The sequence below is a fragment of the Myodes glareolus genome, chromosome 10 (genome assembly GCF_982192425.1).
Source record: "Myodes glareolus chromosome 10, mMyoGla1.1, whole genome shotgun sequence".
Taxonomy (NCBI): domain Eukaryota; kingdom Metazoa; phylum Chordata; class Mammalia; order Rodentia; family Cricetidae; genus Myodes; species Myodes glareolus.
Window position 1 is genome coordinate 60,516,166 of NC_142035.1, and position 19,107 is coordinate 60,535,272.

General features: G+C 45.0%; 1 protein-coding gene and 1 long non-coding RNA gene across 2 annotated transcripts in view; one reads left to right on the plus strand and one right to left on the minus strand.

The window, feature by feature from the left end:
• Positions 1–1,680: 1,680 nt before the first annotated feature.
• LOC146892605 (uncharacterized) lies at positions 1,681–6,099 on the minus strand. Its single transcript, XR_015004098.2, has 3 exons — positions 5,829–6,099; positions 3,778–3,897; positions 1,681–3,519 (listed from the first exon to the last, which is right to left on the minus strand). It is a non-coding gene; the product is annotated as an uncharacterized LOC146892605 (long non-coding RNA).
• A 10-nt stretch (positions 6,100–6,109) lies between these two features.
• Gpr176 (G protein-coupled receptor 176) overlaps positions 6,110–19,107 on the plus strand; it is a 105,912-nt gene continuing 92,914 nt past the window's right edge. Inside the window, exon 1 of the mRNA XM_048459827.3 lies at positions 6,110–6,412. Coding sequence (XP_048315784.3) covers positions 6,265–6,412 — 148 coding nt within the window. The 5' untranslated portion in view covers positions 6,110–6,264. The remainder of the gene's footprint in view (positions 6,413–19,107) is intronic.

The following is a 19,107-nucleotide window of genomic DNA, read 5'->3' on the forward strand; positions in this document are numbered from 1 at the left end:
TTAGTCATCAGAGAAATGCAAATCAAAACAACTCTGAGATTCCATCTTACACTTGTAAGAATGGCCAAGATCAAAAATACTGATGATTTTTGATCTTGAGCATAAAAATAACTTATGCTGGAGAGGTTGTGGGGTAAAGGGAACACTTCTCCATTGCTGGTGGGAGTTCAAACTGGTACAGCCCCTTTGGATGTCAGTGTGGCAATTTCTCAGAAAATTAGGAAACAATCTGCCTCAAGACCCAGCAATACCACTTTTGGGTGTATATCCAAAGGATGCTCAATCGTACCACAAGGCCATGTGCTCGACTATGTTCATAGCAGCATTGTTTGTCATAGCCAGAACCTAGAAACAACCTAGATGTCCCTTGACCGAAGAATGGATAAGGAAACATTTAACAATAGAGTACTGCACATTGGAAAAAAATGATGACATCTTGAAATTTGCAGGCAAATGGCTGGATCTAGAAAACACCATATTGAGTGAGGTAACCCAGACACAGAAAGACAAAGATCATATGTACTCACTCATAAGTGATTTTTAGACATAAAGCAAAGACAACCAGCTTACAAATCACCAGAGAACCTAGACAACAATGAGGATCCTAAGAGAGACATACATGGACCTAATCTACATTGGAAATAGAAAAAGACAAGATCTCCTGAGTAAATTGGGAGAATGGGGACCATGGGAGAGGGTTGAAGAGGAGGGGAAAAGAAGGGAGGGGAGCAGAGAAAAATATATAGCTCAATAAAAACAATTTTAAAAAGGAATAAAAAAATTGGTCTGGGTTGGGGATGTGGCTAGCGATACAGGCCTTGACTAAGATTTTCAAGGTGCTTGTTTTAACTCCTATTATGGTGGTGTGTATGTGTGTGTGTGTGTGTGTGTGTGTGTGTGTAGCTTTATGATTAGTACATATCTGCATGTGAATATGTGTGTGTGTGTGTGGACACTGTGTGTATGTGACTATTGAGGCTTCCTTGGGAGAGAAGGAAGGGTATTCACATGTCTATTTCTGTAATATCCTTGAGAACTTTAACAGCAAGTATTTAGTAGCAAAGGCTACTGAAATATATTTGTAGATTCATATCTCTGGGGAACCATTTCCCAGTTGACATACGGGGATAATTTGGAATACATGAAGGAATTTGCTAATATTACTACCTATTTTAGACAGGGTTTCACTATGTAGCCCTGTCTGGCCTAGGACTTACTATATAGATCAGGGTTGCCTTGAACTTAAGAGTTTCATCTGCTTCTACCTCCTGAATGCTGAGGTTAAAGATGTATGCCATCACATCTGTCCATGAGACAGTTATAGAACACTGGGGTACGATATTTATAATCATGAACTTCTAAATTAAACTTTTCAACTTTTTTTTTTTAACTAAAAGCTACTGTGTTTTTTTTTTTTTTTTTGCTAATTTTAAAAAGAACTTGCCTGGTATAAGTGACTCATGTCCGTCATTCCAGCACTCAAGAGGTAGAAGTAGGAGAATCAGAAGTTCAAAGTTCAAGTTTATCTTTGGCTACAAAGTCAGTTCAAGGCCATCCTTGGTTACTAATGACTCTTTGTCAACACCTTCCCTCAATTAAGAAAAAAATAGTGATTCTTTCTGTTTTTTTTTTCCTTAAATACAGGGTCTGCTAAGTATATTCATTGGAACCTACGGAGAGACAGCTTTGAAATGCTAGAAGGGGATACTTTCCCCTCTTTGGTATTTGTGTTCTTTAAACATCAACACACAGACCATGATCTAATAGTGCAGGTCAACATTGTTGCCAAGTATTTGTTTACACTGTGACTATGGGTCTTTGCGGTGGCACCTTCTGATTGGTTCAATAAAGAGTTGAATGGTCAATATCTAGACAGGAAGAGGTTAGGCAGGACTCTAGAGACAGAGAAGACTCTGCCAGACACAGAGAGGAAATGGGAGGTGAAAGATGGAAGAGAGGAAACTCCATGTGGCAGAACATAGATTTAAAAATATGGGCTAACTTAAGTTATAAGAGCTAGTTGAGACAAGCCCAAGCAAGCTAAAGGCCAAGCTTCTTTAATTAATAAGTCTCCATGTCATTATTTGAAGCTGACTGGTGGGGTTGAGAGAGACTCACTACACAACCTGACTGACGTTGAGGTTTTTTATGAATTTGGTTTTGTGTTAGCCTCAGATAGCCTCTCCAAAAGACTCCCCCTTCCCTTATGTCTTTTTGATAGAGGAGGGCACTGAGTTGACTGTTGGGTGTTCTGTGTAGTGTGGGTCAGTGAAAGAAAGCTGTCATTCCAAGATGCACTTTTAGGCCAGTGTGGAAGCAGAGAGGTGCAGCCACTGGTAGACTGAGCCTTGAACAGCCATACAAAGGCATATTTATTGATTGTTACACAAAGTTGTCTTTTGGGCAAACACGTTCCTCATGCCAAAGCCCTTGATCTAATCTGTATGTTTTTCTGAAGGAGAATATCTCGTCCCTACTACCTTAGTCCTCACAGTACCCAATGACTCAAGAGCTTCACTCAAGTGTGCCAGAAGCATCTGGTGACCAAAGCCATGCAAAGGCTGCAAAGCCAGAAAAACAAGTACTGATCTCCACCACGATTTCTTCAAGGTTAAAGTACTTCTGGAAAACAACTCTCCTGTTGTGTTTACCCTGGACAGAGTGACTCTGACAGCCGTTTACAGAGGTGAGGAGGGCTGGAAATGGCAGAGGCATCCACACCTAGGGTTAAGAGGTCACTATCATGTTCTACCTCCTTTGCCCCCACTGCCACACAGGTTATATTGGACTCTGTAATCTTGAGAGCATTGATAGGTTTGCCTGTGTAAGAATCCAGTCTAGGTTTCCAGAAGAGAAACAGTTTGTCATCTATATTGAGGTTAAATACTCTCTAGAAAGTAATTTAGACAAGGTAGGTTTATCAGAGACTGACACAGTTTTGGACACGAAAAGCCCAATAGCTCAATTCAAAGGTTCCCAGAGGCTCTATAACCCATTACCACATTCATTTCCTAAAGCCCAAGAATGTTCTATTGCCACTACCAATATACACAGAGATTAAAAAAAAAAAAACACTTACTACCTCCTAGTCACATAAAGTATGTTCGTATGTTGTCTTATTAAATATGCAGGCCTGTTGCCACGTCTATCTGCCAGTACAGACAGGGCTGAGCTGGGGAAAGTAGTAACTGTGAAGATATTTGTAGCTTAGCACAAAAATGTTTATTCTTTGCTCACACACAATTTCTCGTGGGTGGCTATGACTCCAAGGGATGAGTCCTCCCATGCGGTGACTCACAGACACCGACTGTCCCTGGGTTTAGGCAGTTCCATTCAGCACAAGACTCCCTACCCCAATCACTGTGATAGAACAGAAGAGAGACTCAATAATCACAAATAGCACTTGACCGCCTCAGCCTACAGATGCCTCGTCATTTCTGCTCCCTCTTCATTAGTCACCATAGTCACAGGGCCCTGCTTACTCGAAAGGGCAGCTGAGAGATACCGCTTTTTGTGTGCCTAGAAGAAGAGAATGAGACGCTGTCAACATCAGTAACGCCTGCATAACAAAGCACGGACTATGTCTTTCATATAGGCATAAGAGTAGCCACTTAGAAACACAGAACTGCTGTCCCGGGAGGGGGAGTCAGGAGCCATAGGGATTCTCTTCTGCAGGCTTTCTCTTCTCTCTCCCTTCAGGAAAAGCCACATAAGCACATGGGGATGCGATGTGAGGGGCAAGAGGAAGGAAAGGAAAACACAGAGAATCCATCTTACCCTCCACTTTGCTCTTCGCAAGTATCTGAAAATCTTATTCCGTCCTTTTTTTCCTTCCTACACAGGACCCTTCCTGCTTTTTAACAAATGGCCAAGAGTATTCAAGTCTTGAGAATTCTTCTGCACACAGATGAAGAGATAAAAGGAAACAAGTTTTAGTGCTGTTTTGGACCGCCCAGCAGAGAACTATCAGGAACAAAACTGTGTTGTGTCTAAGCTGCCCAGTATAGGGCATCCTGCCACAGCAGCCCAAGCGAACCAGGACAGCTCCTCTCCGGAACCCATGTGCTCTTTAACCTGTTCAGGCCCAATTCCAGACAAATCGCCCAATTTTTGAAAAAACTTTCAACAGGAAACTATTATGACATAACACTTTTATTTAATTTATTTAATCCAATATCCTGCCTCTCCCACATGCTCTTCTTCCCAGTGACTGAGGGCGGCCTGTTCAAATGCAGTGTGGTTTTGTGGCCACTTCCACAAATCTGCTCCAGTGGACATGGATGCCACGTAGGTTCTAAAATAGGTTACAAAAAACGAATGCAGTTCTGCTTTGTCCTCTCGCTCTTACTCTCTTGGGATGCTCACTTGAAGAACTGAGCTGCCTGTGAGGGAGGTGAGCAGCCACACGTGGAGAATTCAGGGGACAGTTGCAGCTGACTTCTAAGTGACAGCCCACATATCTCCTGCCAGCTGCCAAGGGCCTCCATATTCCCGACTCAGCGGCTGACTGAGTTACTGGCAAAATACATTGTTTAAGCCACTCAATCTGTGAGTTTGCTGTGAAGCACGTGGAGAGTATAAGGCAGCATATTTAAATAATATCCAAGTTCCTATACCACATATCTCACCCTTGACTCGTCACTGTAGTCAGTGGGAAATTCACCTAAGACGTTAACTGTAAGGTCGATACCACCTTGTCCTTGGTTCAATATTTTCATAAGGCAAGCAATCCTCAAATTTGGAAATCAGGTGACCTCAGCTGATTTTTTTTTAATATTGTGAAAGGTATCACATAATTTACAATACAGCAAATTCCTGATCCCCCTGCCTCCACCTGCAATGCTCTGGGATTACAGGCATGCACTACCACGCCCGACTCATTGCTCCATTATTTTTCTTCCCTCGATCCCTCTCTGGATATCTTTCCTTCCCCCACCCGCACTTCACTCCTCCTACTTTACTCTTTGTTCTTGTTTGCCTCATTAGCCCAACTTCCCAGCGCTTTGCATCAGTCTGCAGGAAGCCGCCTCCAATTCTTCACTGTTGGATCTATTAGCAGTGCCCATTGCAGACGCGAAGCCCAAGGGCAGGGCCGAGGGAACCATCAGTGGGTTCCCCTATTCCACCTTTCTTCCCAGGCTTCGGCTTGACTGAGGGCCCAGAGGCTGGGCTCCCTGCCCTGGTGGCAGTGGTAAGTGATTAAGAAGAGCCCGGCAGGCATCTCCTCTGATGCCGCTGGGGGCAGTAAACACAGCCGTAAACGCAGTGCAGCTGGGAGCGCGTTCTCCAGAAGCCAGACACTGAAACTGCGCGCCTCCCACGCTCCCCGCGACGAAGTCACGCTCCGCCGGGGCAAAATGGCGCCGTCCCTTTAGCAGCATGAGGGGGCGGGTCGCGAGTCACGTGACCTCGCCTGCCCGCCGCGCGGCCCCGACTGCCCCAGGCACGCGCCGGGAGTCCCACGGCCGAGCGAGCGGGCGAGCGAGCTGCATCGCTACTCCGCGTCCTCGCTGGTCTCGGCTAGGTCACGACAATCCGTCCCACCCACGAACCGACCCGGGGCGTGAGGCCAAGCGTGGGGGCGGCGTGCGGAGGCAAAGGGGCTGCTGCAGAGCTGGTTCCCGGGCTTCAGGCTGCCTTGGGGAGGCGGGAGATCGCAGCCCCGCAACCCAGGCTGACCGTCCCGGTGTCCTGGCGCCCGGCCGAGTGTGCGGGGCCCCGCTGTGGACCCTCAGGGCCTCCAACCCAAGTCTTGACTGCCCACGGGGTCTAGCCCTCACCCTCCCAGCTCCGATCACTAGGCTGGGGGCATTTCTTGGGGTTCTCACCGCCCTAGCCTCGAAGCCAGTAGCATTGAGGTGTAGCATCAGCCAGGTGTTCCCATCCCTGGAGGGAGAGGGGACCAGAGCGTGCGTGGGTCCTCCGCAGCCACCGATGTCTCTGCAGGGTGGGCTTGGCCGCGGTGCCCCCCCATCCTCGGGAGGAGGGCCCAGCGACGCGCTGTGACCGTGCCGCCTCCATGTGGCTGCTGACGGGCCCAGGGGGGGAGCAGGCATGGGGCGCGGCCGCGCCTCCCTCCCACCCCTCCTCGTGGACGGACTGCTGGCTAGGTTATGAGCAGACGTGAGGGGCCAGCCGCCCGCCAGGCTCTGCAGGACGCTGCTTGGCTCCCGCGCGTCGGTCCCACAGCGCCCGGGGCAGGAGCGGCTGTGCGCAGGGCTCCGAGGCCGGGTGGGCGGGCGAGCGCAAGCTTCCAGCTTCGCTATGGGGCACAACAGCAGCTGGGTGTCGCCGAACACCAGCCACCCGCGCAACACGCCGAGCAGCGCGCTCGGGGAGCTGAGCGAAGCGCATCTGTACCGACAGTTCACAATCACCGTACAGGTCGTCATCTTCATCGGTTCGCTGCTCGGTAAGCCACCCCGCGGGGACACCAGCCAGGCCGGTCTTCCCCGAGGACACAAGAGCCGCCGTGGGGTATGGGGTGCTTGGCCTTGTGTGGGGAGTTAAAGGAGGTTGAAGAATGCTCCGTTGACTGCCCTGAAGTTAGTGAGGGCGGTCGCCACCAGCACGGAGACTGGGAGCAGAAGAGTTGGGACAGGGCTTCTCTTGGCTGGAGGATGGTACGGGATTCTGGCGGAAGACCTGTCCACATAGCCCTAGTCCAACGCTTCGGGCTCCGCGCATCACCACCTACCTCCTGGAGCCCCGAGCATCGCTGCCTCTAGCTCTTGTTTATAAATAGGAGCTAAGATTCCGTGGGAATTTATTGCTGATGAAGGAATGTTACTCTCTCAATGAAAGATGATGTGTTTTTCCGTTACCATCTGTTTCCTATGTATGATAATTATTTTTGAAAGAGTTCTATTTTGCGTGTAAGTTTTGGCTTTATTCTTAGGAACACCGACCGGGTTAAAGAGCCGGTGAAGTTAAACTTTATATTGCCTTCAGGTAATTCCCGAGAGCGATATCCATTCTACTTCTCTACCTGTGTTTTAAGTGCAGAACAGAGAGAGAGAGAGAGAGAGAGAGAGAGAGAGAGAGAGAGAGAGAGAGAGAGAGAGAGAGAGAGAGAGAGAGAGAGAGATCTCAAACCACACGCAATAATTTTTTTCCTCCCTTATTCAGAGGGGATTAAAAATTGACCAAAATGCCCCCCCCAATCAGTTTTCGAAGAGCCGGAGGACCTAAGAAAGACATTACTGTCCGTGTGATTTCTTTGTAAAATGTGTGAGGGTTAGCGTGAGAATCACCTGTTCTTCGATCCCCTCTTAAATGGTACTTGTTCTTCAGGGTTACTCTTTAAACAATGAACAGTACAATCAACACCGCTTCCCACTGAGGTTTGGTAAACAGTGGATACTAGCAAACGTGTGTAACTTCCCTGTTGTGGCATTTATAAGAACGTGAAAAGATTACAATTTATGTGTGGATGCTGTGGGGATGAGAAGTCAAAGTTTCAAAGTCAGAATAGATTTTATTTCCTAGACACTTGGAAATTTCCATGGAAACCAAGATAGCTGAGATATTAAAAGACCATATTTGGAAAAGAATTAATTTTTTGGAATTTCCCTTCATACTTTCTCAAATTGCATAATTCTAGTCTATTCTGTTGTAATAGTAACTGTCCACTCTATGTCATGAGAGCATTTTCAGGTCTAGACGTCAGTGTGACTTTGACTAGATGTGTGTTTTCAAGTGTTAAATACACATTTAGAAAATAAAACCCTATGTTTCAAATATTTCCAAGATTCATTTAGCAATCACGATCTAAGCATTTACTATGCAAGGCACTGTACAAAGAGTTAAATTCCGATATTGCTTCACTTAAAATGTATGTTAAGAGAAAGGCAGGAAAAATGACTGGGTTTTCCAAATGTATTCTCCCTCCTAATACATAGAGGCACATATGAATATGTTGCCCCCATGCAACTTTGGTGTTGAGAAAAATAGTATTGAGAGAAATATTCTTCACGGACAGAATCTAAAAAGTTAAGTATTAATGGTATAGAAGATAGCAGTCTCTGAAAGACACAAACAGTGGGCATTTAAATGTTATTTCTGCTGTCTGTGTTTTTCTCATTTCTGTCTTTGCTTTGGATTCAGGAATTCCTAGGTAGCCGGCTTTTATTTCCGTTCTTTCCCCCACAGTACTTGTGAGCGAAATGCAAGACTACCTTCATGGTTAGCTCTAAAACAGAGATCCGTTTCCCCCAGATCTTGGGTTATGCCTGACTGGACCTACTGAGAATTCCGTTTGCTCTATTCTGTTTTCAGAAAAATACAAATATAGTTAACATTTGTGTTTCCTTGAAAACATAGCTGAACCGTAATACTGTCCTGTGAGCTTATTCCTTGTGGGTGTTCTTGATTCATTGCTCTAGAAGGTTCTGATCCATTCAAACATATTAGTGTATGTGCAGGTTTTCCTGGAAATGAAATTTGAGGCTTAACGCTTAAGCTCCAAAGCTGTGTCCAGTTATATGCAAGGCAAGTACACTTGGGAATATAGCTCCAAAGTCCACAAATAGAGGAAAGCCATAGGTTAGAAGTAGGAGGAAGGTGAAATCGTGGGAGGATGGTGTATGTCTAATGAAAGATTAACCGTGATTTACTGCACCCACTTCCTATCCCTAAACACAGGCAAATGAGTTGTTCTTCACTCTTTCTCTTTAAACAAATACAAACACTCTTTGCTCATCCTCCAAATCGATGTCTGTTTCCTAGGCTCCCAGAGACCCAGTAGTATGTGGGAATACATTCCATGCACTGCTATCCTGCAGAACTTTAAACTCTTTCAGTTTAAAGTTTCAGTGCTCTGTAACTGGAAAAATGCCCAACAACTCGGAATAACTGTAGTATTTTACTCATAGGGAACATTATTTACCGTGCTGAGAGTGACTCAAGAATTATATATATTGTTAAATAAATATGCCTCTTGGGGAATCCGAGTAAATGAGTCTTTCTCAAGCCTTCATTATGCAACAACTTTGGACACCTCCAGTTACGTAGGTGTCCTGGAAGAGAGTCAGATAATTATGTCCTTTAATAGGTGACTCACACCCCTTCTAGAAGTCAACAACGGAAAGTCAAAGACTCAGATTTGGAGTCACCATTTCCAATAATGCTAAACTCTGCCAGTTCGGGCATGGTCACGCATGCCTTTAATCCCAGCACTCAGAAGACAGAGACAGGCAGGTCTGTAAGTTTGAGGCTAGCCTGGTCTACAGAGGGAGTTCCAGAACAGCCAGGGCTACTCAGGGAAACCCTACCTTGAAAAACAAACAAACAAACAAACAACTAAACTCCACAGGACTGATCTTTCTTTTTCCTAATCTCCTTGGATTCACAATGAAAATACCCACAGAGCTACTTTTCTGTTTATTGCTTTGGCTTAGAAAGGTCGGTAGCTATGACCGACTTTTACCACTAAGCCACTTCTACACAGATCACCTGTACCTGTCATCCTTGGAGGCATGGAAGACATTTTTATAAATGAACTGCCCATTAAAGAAAGTCACCAAGTGAACAATAGCCAGCATGTAAGTATTCTCCACTAAAATTTATCTTAAAATATTTAAAAACATAGATGTCAGCCTCTCTTCCTCTTGCCAAGCCAATACATATAAAGCGTTCTCATTTTTTACGTTGACCTCCTTTTCCAGCTGTTATGCACTGAATGTTGCTTGAATGCAGCCTTCTGCTTTCCTGCGTTGCAGATCTAACCCCCGTGTGATGGTCTTTAGGACGTGGACCTTTTGGAGGAAGTTTGGATGAGGTCAAGTTTAGTGCCAAGGAGCTCACAGACTGTCTCTCCATCTTGTGAAGATGTAGCAGGAGGGTAGTTGTCTGCAAGTTAGAAAGAGGCCTTTCTCCAGAACCTGCCCACACTGGCGTCTCATCTGGGACTTCCTAGCTTCCAGAGCTGTAGAAATAAATGTTGTTCAAGCCACACAGTACATGGGTTTTTTTGTTTGTTTGTTTGTTTATTTTTGTTTGTTTTGAGATGTGGTTTCTTTATGTAGCCCTGACTTTCCCCAAACTCACTATGTAGACCAGCCTGCCTCAAATCTAGAGATCTTCCTCCTGCCTCTGCCTCCCAACTGCTGGGACTAAAGGTGTGCACTACCATGCTTGAATGTGTGTTTGTTTTTTTTTGATAACAGCCTTTGCAGGCTGCTGTACTTACAGTGGTGTATAGTGAATCACTGAGAAACTGATGACTACCAAGGAAAGGTTCTCCATCACTTTTTGTCTTATTCTTTCAAAGCAGGTTTCTTACTGAACCATTCATGCAGCTAGGCTGTTGGCTGGGAAGCCCTAGCTGTCTTCCCGTCACTGCCCCCCACCACCGCCACATCACTAGGATTACACCTTGGCCTTTTGCACGAGTTCTGAGATCTGAACTCAGGTCCTCATGCTTGCAGAGTACCCACTGAGTCATCTCTATAGCCCTAAAAGACGGAGAGAAGGCAGATGCTGCTCATGTAAGAGACCATTGGTTTGCTTCAAAGTGATGGGAATGGGGTGAGGGGTGGAAGGGAGGAAGGGAATGGGCTTGTTAACAGATAGATGAAATCTATATATAAATATATAAACACTATTTTGCCTCAAAAATCACGTGGCATACAAACAATTTCATGATACTTAAAAGAGACACACACACATATATATATTTAATTAATTAATTATTAATTAATTAATTTTTTGGTTTTTTCGAGACAGGGTTTCTCTGTGGCTTTGGAGCCTGTCCTGGAACTAGCTCTTGTAGACCAGGCTGGCCTCGAACTCATAAAGATCCGCCTGCCTCTGTCTCCCGAGTGCTGGGATTAAAGGCGTGCGCCACCACTGCCCGGCAAGAGACATATATTTGTGCCTTTGATACTAGCTAGATAATTCTTAAGAGTTTCCTAGCCAAATGTTGACAAGTGATATATTATGCTAGCTTGTGCTCATAATTCATAATTATGCAGAATAATTTTTAGTTAACCATAATTATAGACATTACCTTACATCTATATGCTGTTTTTGTTTTGGCATGTCTAGAAACCTGGTCAGATGGCATAAAAAGATCAGGTATCATACTCAGCTGTGGTGTTACACACTTGTAATCCCAGCATTTGGGTGGTAGAGGCAGGAAGATCAGGAGTTCAAGGCCAGCCTTAGCTAAGGTAGTGAGTTCAAGGCCAGACTGAGCTACACAAGATCCTATCTCAACACACACACACACACACACACACACACACACACACAGAGAGAGAGAGAGAGAGAGAGAGAGAGAGAGAGAGAGAGAGAGAGGGAGAGAGAAAGAGAGAGAGGAAAGAGAGAGAGAGAGAGAGAGAATGAATAAGGTTTACCCTAAGCTACCCTAAAGAGTCAGGCCATAGCAGGGCCAGTAATTAGCCTGGGTAGATAAACCCAATGTACTGAATCCAATTGCCCCATCTTTGATTTTCATAGGATAAAAGCATACTCCACCCTTTCTCCTTCCTCCGTTTTATGCTTGCATGCGTATATACAGGTGTGTGTGCCTGTGAAGGCCAGAGGACAACCTTGGGGGTCACTTTCAGGTATTGCCGCCACCTCCTTTTGAGACAGGATTTGTCACTGGCCTGTTGCTCACTAATTGGTCTACACTGACTGGCCTCTGAGCCCCAGCGATCTCCTTGTCTCTGCATCGTGAGCTCTGGAGTTACAAGTGTCCACCACCATGCCTGACATGTTTTTATGTGGATATTGAGAATTGAACTCTGGTCCTAGTGTTTGCAAGCATTTTTCTGACAGAGATATTCCTGCTCTCCCAACCCTCATTTTTTCTTTCTTTAACATTCTAGAGTTGAATACCAAGCAGTGATCAGTTGGTTCTGTTATAGCATGTCAGACACGGGGAATTGATCTGACCTCCATCTGAATGAAATGCTGGAACCCCTTGCTGCTCTACTTTTGACTTACTTATGTATAATACATCTTTCCATTTTCCAATTTTTCTTAGGAACTCAATTTTCTGTTGAAAACCATAAAAGACCCAGTATTTAATGTAAAATTTATATGCCACAGAGTTCACCCACAGAGCATAACTCAGTGGTTTTTAGTATATCCCAGAGTTGGGGAATCATCATTATTTAATTTGGGAACATTTTTAACTTTCTACAAAGAAAAATATGTGCCCATTAGCAGTTAATCCAGTTTCCCTCAATGCCCTGAGTTGTAAGTAACCATCAATCTATTATGTCTTTGTGTATTGTCTGTTGTAAACATTTCTCGTGTCTGAAATCAAATGTGTTATATTTTAGGATGAATGGCTTCTTTCATTTGTAATATTTTATTGTATATTTAGATTTCATTCATATTGTAGTGTGTATCAGAACTTCATTCCTTTTGTTTACTTTACCCTTGTGGTGTTGGGAATTGAACCTAGGGCCTCCTGAATGCTAGGCAAGCACTCTACCACCGAGCTCTATTTCTTCTCAACTCTCAATTGGATTAAAAAGCTGTTGAATTGGGGTCAACAAGATAGGTCAGCAGGACACTTGCCACCAAGCCTGATGACCTGGGTGGCAGAAAAAGAGAACATGTTCTTGCAAGTTGTTCTTTAACTTCTACACATGTGCCGTGGCATGCACATGCCTGCATTTACAGATGCATACTCATGCAATAAAACATAAGTAAATGTAAGAATTGGTAAATAATGCCTCATCATGTGGACTCAGTGCATTTTGGGTATCCATTTATCTTTTGGTAGACAGTTAATTTAGTCTCCTTTTGACTACTATGAATAATCCTGCTTGCTATAAATATTCGTATGTAAGTTTTTGTGTGGGCATGTTTTCAGTTCTTTGGACACATACCTTAGAATGGAATAAATGGGTCATAGGAGAACACTGTGGTAATTCTTTTAGGAATTGCCCAATTGTTTTCCTATGTGTCTGCATAATTTTTCATTCTCACTGGAGTTGTATTTGAGGGTTCTATCTTCTTTACATTGTCAATATGTGTTCTTGTCATTTTTTAGTGGGTAGGAAGTGGTGGCTCATTTTGACTCCAGTGTACATTTCTCTAATGAGTAATGACATTAGGCATCATTTTGTGTACTCATTACCCATTTGGGTATCTTCTTTTTAGTAGCATCTATTCACATTGTTTGTCTTTTTTGTTGAGTTGTGAGTTTTGTAAGTAGCCAGGACACAAAACCTTTACATAATTTGCAAATATTTCTCCCATTTTGTGTGTTGTCTGTTCTTCACTTTCTTGTTGCCAGAGTCTGAAGTTGAAGAATAAATAAAGCACATTAAAAGCAAAAAGTGAAATGATTGTTGTACTTGACGCCAAGCACCTTTAACCATATTTAAATGGCTGTAAAGTGGCTTGGTGAGATTTCTTTAGAATAAAAATGTTTTGTGAGATTATGCAAAATTGGCAGTGGAATGGGGAAAAAGCACAATAATGGGAAATCTAACCTGAAAAAAATATATTTAATTTTAATAATATGCATATATATATATATATATATAATTTGTTTATTTTTGTGTATATGCATTTGCCCACATTATGTGTGTGCCTGGTGTCTGTAGAGGCCAGAAGAGGGTATAAGATCCCCAAAACAGGAGTTACAGACAGTTGTGAGCTGCTATGTGGGAACTGAACCTGGTCCTGCAAGAGCAACAAGTGCTCGTAACTGCCGAGCCATCTCTCCATCCCTCTATATTTCCAATGTTCGATCGTGTTTGACATTTAAGCACTGTGATTTTACATGTGTACTAATTACTTTTGTGTCTCTGTGATCATAATCCACGACAGAAACAAGTCAAGGTGGGTGTGGGAGAAGAGGCTTTAATTTGGCTCACGGTTTAGAGGGTTCCAGTCCATCACGTCAGGGAAAGCACAGTGGTGGGAGCATGCAGTGCAGACTTTTCATAGCATGGCAGACTAGGAGAGAGCATGACAGGAGCCAGAGGTTGTCCCTTTCTGCCAGCTAGATTCTGCCTCCCAAAGTTTTGAAAACCTTGTAGAAGAGTTCCACCAGCTAGGAAACAATCACTCCAAATACAAGTCTATGTGTGACATTTCAGATTTAAATGGAGACATTCCATGCCTGGCCTCCAGAGGCTCATGGTCATCTCACAATGAGAAATGCATCTAGTCTGACTTCCAGAGTCCCCAACGTCTTCATAGTTCTAACACTGTGAAGATGCACATGTCCAAAGTCTCTACTGAAATTCAAGACATCGCTTAGCTGTGAGCCCCTATAACATTAAAAAGAGTGTCATATATTTCCAACAAACAGCGACACAGTATAGGCATTACTATTCCACTATTCCAAAAAGGAGGAATGAGGGCATAGATGAGATCAGAGAAAGACAAAGACATCAGGGCAGAAGTTCATTCCTCTAGCTCCATGTCTGCTGTCGAGAGCATATGGTGTCAGTCTTGGGTAGCACCTCCTCTATAGCTGTGCCACTTATAGCCCACATGGCTTCTTGAGTCACCTCCACTTGGTGTACACAACTTGCCTTGGCAGATGCCCCATGTCTTGGCATCTCCAACACCTTGAAGTCTCCATTCCAACTCCGGCTTTCTCTTCACAGCTTCATGTGTGACTCTCAGGATTTCCTGCGGAGAATCTGATCTTGCTACTTCTTGCCTGACCTCACTGACTTTCCTCCGGAATGTTTGTGGAAGCCTGCATGACTCTGTAACTCTTGTATTGTGCCTGCAAAACCAGCAGCACATGGGAGACATCAGCTTCCGTTGCCGCTTTTAGCTGTAGCCTGGTCCTCTTGGGCCATGGTGGCAGTGCCCTTTGAGTATCTGGTGACTGAACCCTGGAAGACGCTTCCCTAGTGTGCGGCTGGTTTTGTGTCAACCCGACACAGGTTTTAGTGATCTGAGAGGAAGGAACCTCGACTGAGAAAATATCTCCACAAAATCTGACTGTAGACAAGCGTGTGGAACACTTTCTTAATTAGTGATTGATGGCGGGGAGGGCCTAGCCTATGGTGGGTGGTGCCATGCCTGAGTTGGTGGTCATGGGTTCTATAAGAAAGCAGGCTGATCAAGCCGTGAAGATCAAGTCACGTGAGCAGCGCCCCTCCATGGCCTCTGCATCAGCTCCTGCCTCCAGTTTCCTGTCTGTTTGAGTTCCTGCCCTGACTTCCTTCAGTGATGAACAATGATGTGGAAGTGTATGTACAACCAAATTCACCCCTTCTGCTCCCAATTGTTTCTGGTTATGACATTGCACCAGGAAATAGTAACGCTAACTAGGACACCTAGTGAGCTTGCTGTAACAGTACAGCCCCCTTGGTAGCCCTATCTTTTTATTGTGTTATGTTTAAGCTTGCGTTTATTTTGATTTATGTGTATAGTGAGTGCCTGCTTGTCTGTATGTACACTATGTGTACAGGTGCCTGTGAAGACCAGGTGAGGGTGTTGGAACCCTGAGAACTGGGGTTACAGTTGTGAGCCACCCCAAATGGGTCCTGAGAACTGACCCCGAAACTCACGTCCTTTGCAAGAACAGCAAGTACTTTTAACTGTTGAGCCATCTCTTCAGCCCCAGCACTTCCCTTGAGAAAGAAACTCTTTCAAATGAGTGCAGTTTTATACCTGAACCCTCTGACAAATGGGGTCTGGCCCATTCCTGAAATGCCCACAGGACATCTTTCCTGTGGTATAGCGCAGTGCTTTGGCTTCTTGTAGCTCTTGGATCAGACGGAGAGCCCACAACTTGAGTGAGGCAGACTGATTTCTCAAGGGAGGGATGTAGCAAGCCTAAGATCGGGGTGGGAGATTTTCAGCCAAAAAACTTAAAACCCCAGTTTTAGCCTTTGTGCTGGATTAGTAACAGTTATATAGCTGACTGCTTCCGGGACTCACTCCCGTTTGAACTTAGATCCATCAGTAATTGTTGGACTTAATTGTACAATTATGATTTGTGTAAGTTTGGTTCTCTTAAAATTCCAGTATTTTACTAGAGTTTTACTAAGGACTCAAAGGAAGATAACTATGAATAAAGCTTTCTCAATGAATTCTAAGGTGTGGTCAAAATCAAGTGGGAGTCTGAAGCCCTCCCCTTTATTACTGTATCAGTTAAAAATACAGAACAGTAACTCCTCCCCTCCCCCAGCACACGGGGGAGGTAGCAAACTTCCGGGTAGCCTTACACTGAAAACTAGAGTGATTGTCCTCAGGAAATTTGTTCTCTGTCTCTGATGGTTTAGGTTAGTGGTTCTAACTTGGGGCTGAATGACCCTTTCACAGGACAGGGGTCGCATATCAGATACCCTGCATCTAAGATATTTACATTACGATTCATAACAGTAACAAAATTATAGTTAGCAACAAAAATAATCTTATGGTTGGGGGTCACCACAACATGAGGAACTGTATTCAAGGGCCACAGCCTTGGGAAGGTTGAGAACCGTTGGTTTAGGCACTTTTGACTTCTCTGCCAACATGGTAACTATCAAGCAAGAAAACTACAATAGCCTTATTTCCATACAGGACTTTTTAGTTCATAACACAACCCATGTTGTTTCATTCAGGCATCATAGTAGCTGTGAATGATGCGAGGGATAGTTGCTTTTTAATATTCAGATGAAGTCTTTTCTCTCTAGTCGTCCAGACCCCAAGGTTTGGATAGCAGGCAGCTGGAACATGCCCGCTGGAGACAGCAGAGTTGGGTTAGCTTTCTCTACTGTCGCAGAATGCCTGAGATCGTCAGGCTCATTTTGGGGAAAGGTTGGTTTTGGCTCTTGGGTTCAGTTCACAGCTGTTTGGCACCATGGCTTTGGGCCTGAGGTCAGGCTGAACAGCACGGCACAGTGTGCAGCGAGGCAAAGCTGCACATCTCCCAACATCCAGGAAGCGAAGAGAGGAGAGCTCCCAGTATCTGCAGTTCTCTAGATTCTGTTCCCTCCTGACTGTGCTGTCGGACGGGTACCAAACCTTCAGTTCCTGGGCCATCAGAGCACATTCTAGATCCAAACATCATCAAGATCCTGTTGTCCAGAGAAGAGTCATACAGTAGAGACAGATGCTCCCTTGAGAAGATGAATTGTGAGAATGCTCAGGTTCTCCAGAAGGGAGCTCAGTCTTGGCAGCAGGCAGAAAACAGCCTCAGGATTGCAGTTCTCTAGCGCTGCCTTCTGTGATAGCCCCTCAGCAGAGTTCTCGTGTACCAGCTGGAAGCTGTCTACTTAGGCAATAGGCTAGAGGGAGAAGCAGATGTAAGGATGGGAAGGGGAGAGAGGAAGACCTGGGTGCAAAGAGCAGCAAGGGAAAGAAGCAGAATGAGCAAGTTCTCATACTATTTGATTCCCTAGGGTTCTGGAGCCTAATTCTATCTCTGTATTTCCAGTTACACAAACCCTCAAGCCCCAAATCTCCTTTTTAAAAAAATTTGACTCATAATAAAAACAACAGGAGTCTCATTATTCATATTCCATATTTGGGTAAAAAAATTCAGAGAGTTTAGTGACTTGCTCAATAGCACATTTTAATAGCAAGGAAGACCCTATGCAGTGCTAACTGGGTGCCCCGCAAGAGCAGTGTTTGAAACCTAGAGCCGTGAGAACCCAGAGAGCCGGAGGGCAGGAGCCAGAGAGGCCCTGGCAGCTGGAGACGTGCTCTCAGGTTCTGAGGGTTGTAAGGTCCAGTGGAGGGTGAGGTCAGGAGTGGGAGGCCATGCTCAGACTCAGAGGGTCACGAACCTAGGACTGTGGTGACGCTGGTGACGTTGGAAGCTGTGGAACTGGCAAGAGGTTCATGGCTGTGTAGGAGCAGAAGCCCAGACGTGATTCATTGGATCAGGAAATGTTTCAGCTGCTGTCTGGAATCAGCACACGATCTCGGATGTTTTCAATCTTCATTTAAGCACCTACTTCTGCTCAGCAGCTTCTTACACATAAATTACATTGATGGTTAATATAAAAACCCAATAACAAGGAGGGAAAGCCTAGCGGCATTAGAAAAGGGAAATTGCCGTCATTAGATGCGCTCCTCAGAAGGCAATAGGCTCAGATGCCTCTAGAAGGGCTGGAAGCTGGCTTCTGCTGTCCTTAGCGTTTCCAGGCTCTGGTCAGGAGCAAGGCGGAAGGTGAGGCCTGAGACTCGCCACTCTCACCGTAGTCATTCTGGGACTGTCCAGGAAGTCCTGGACAGCTGGCAGGTGTGTGGTTGGGGAACATCCTGCCCTGTCTCCAGCAGATCACTTTTGTGAGGCTGAAACAAGTCTTGTCGGCCGATCAGTGCCCAGGCCTTGGCGTAGGGAACGAGAGCTTCGCTAACAGGAAAGCAGGCATTGAAGCACAGAGAGAAGAGTGGGCCAGACTCTCCACAGCGTTGTCAGGTTCAGCAGACAAAGGCAGTGGACACAGAGCAAGAGCAGGAGAGGGGCCAAAGCAGAGACAGCGCACACAGCCTGCATCAGCCCTTGTCTTCTCCGACACATCAAGTTCATCCTGAGGAAGGCTGTGCGCCCTTCGTGACTGGTCTCTCTGCCGTGGAATAGTCTTCTTTTGTCTTCCATAGCTTGTCTTTATGTCTCCTTTCTTTCCTTCCTCCATTCTCTCAACACATAGCACAGGCTGGTCTTGAGGTCCCGATCTTCCTGCTTTGCCTTACCTACTATCATGACCATGTATCGTTTTTTAAATGGGACCTCAAATGTCAAGGGGCCTTTCCTGCGCACTTATCTTAAGAACTCCCCTCACGTCTGTCCTATCACCGTTTGTAGAAGTTGTAACCCCCGGAACGGATTGTGCTTGTATAATGTTTTAGCATTTTCTATGTGAGGATAGCGACTTTGTTGCAAGCACTGCTGTGTCTCTGATGTCTAGAATCATGTCTAGCATATGGTTGCTATTCAACAAAGAGCAATTTTAAATGCTTGAGGACAAACTGTTAATTGACCACTTGCCCGGTCGACATGAGACCTAGGAACCTGTGGGAATGATAATGAAGTCTGCACAGTCAAGATTCAGACACATGTAGCCATGTCCAGTGGGCTGGAGCAATGCCTTCTAAAGCTGGGTATCAGAAAGAATGGCAGTTCTCTTGATAGAAAGCTGCAAGGAGCCGGGCGATGGTGGCGCACGCCTTTAATCC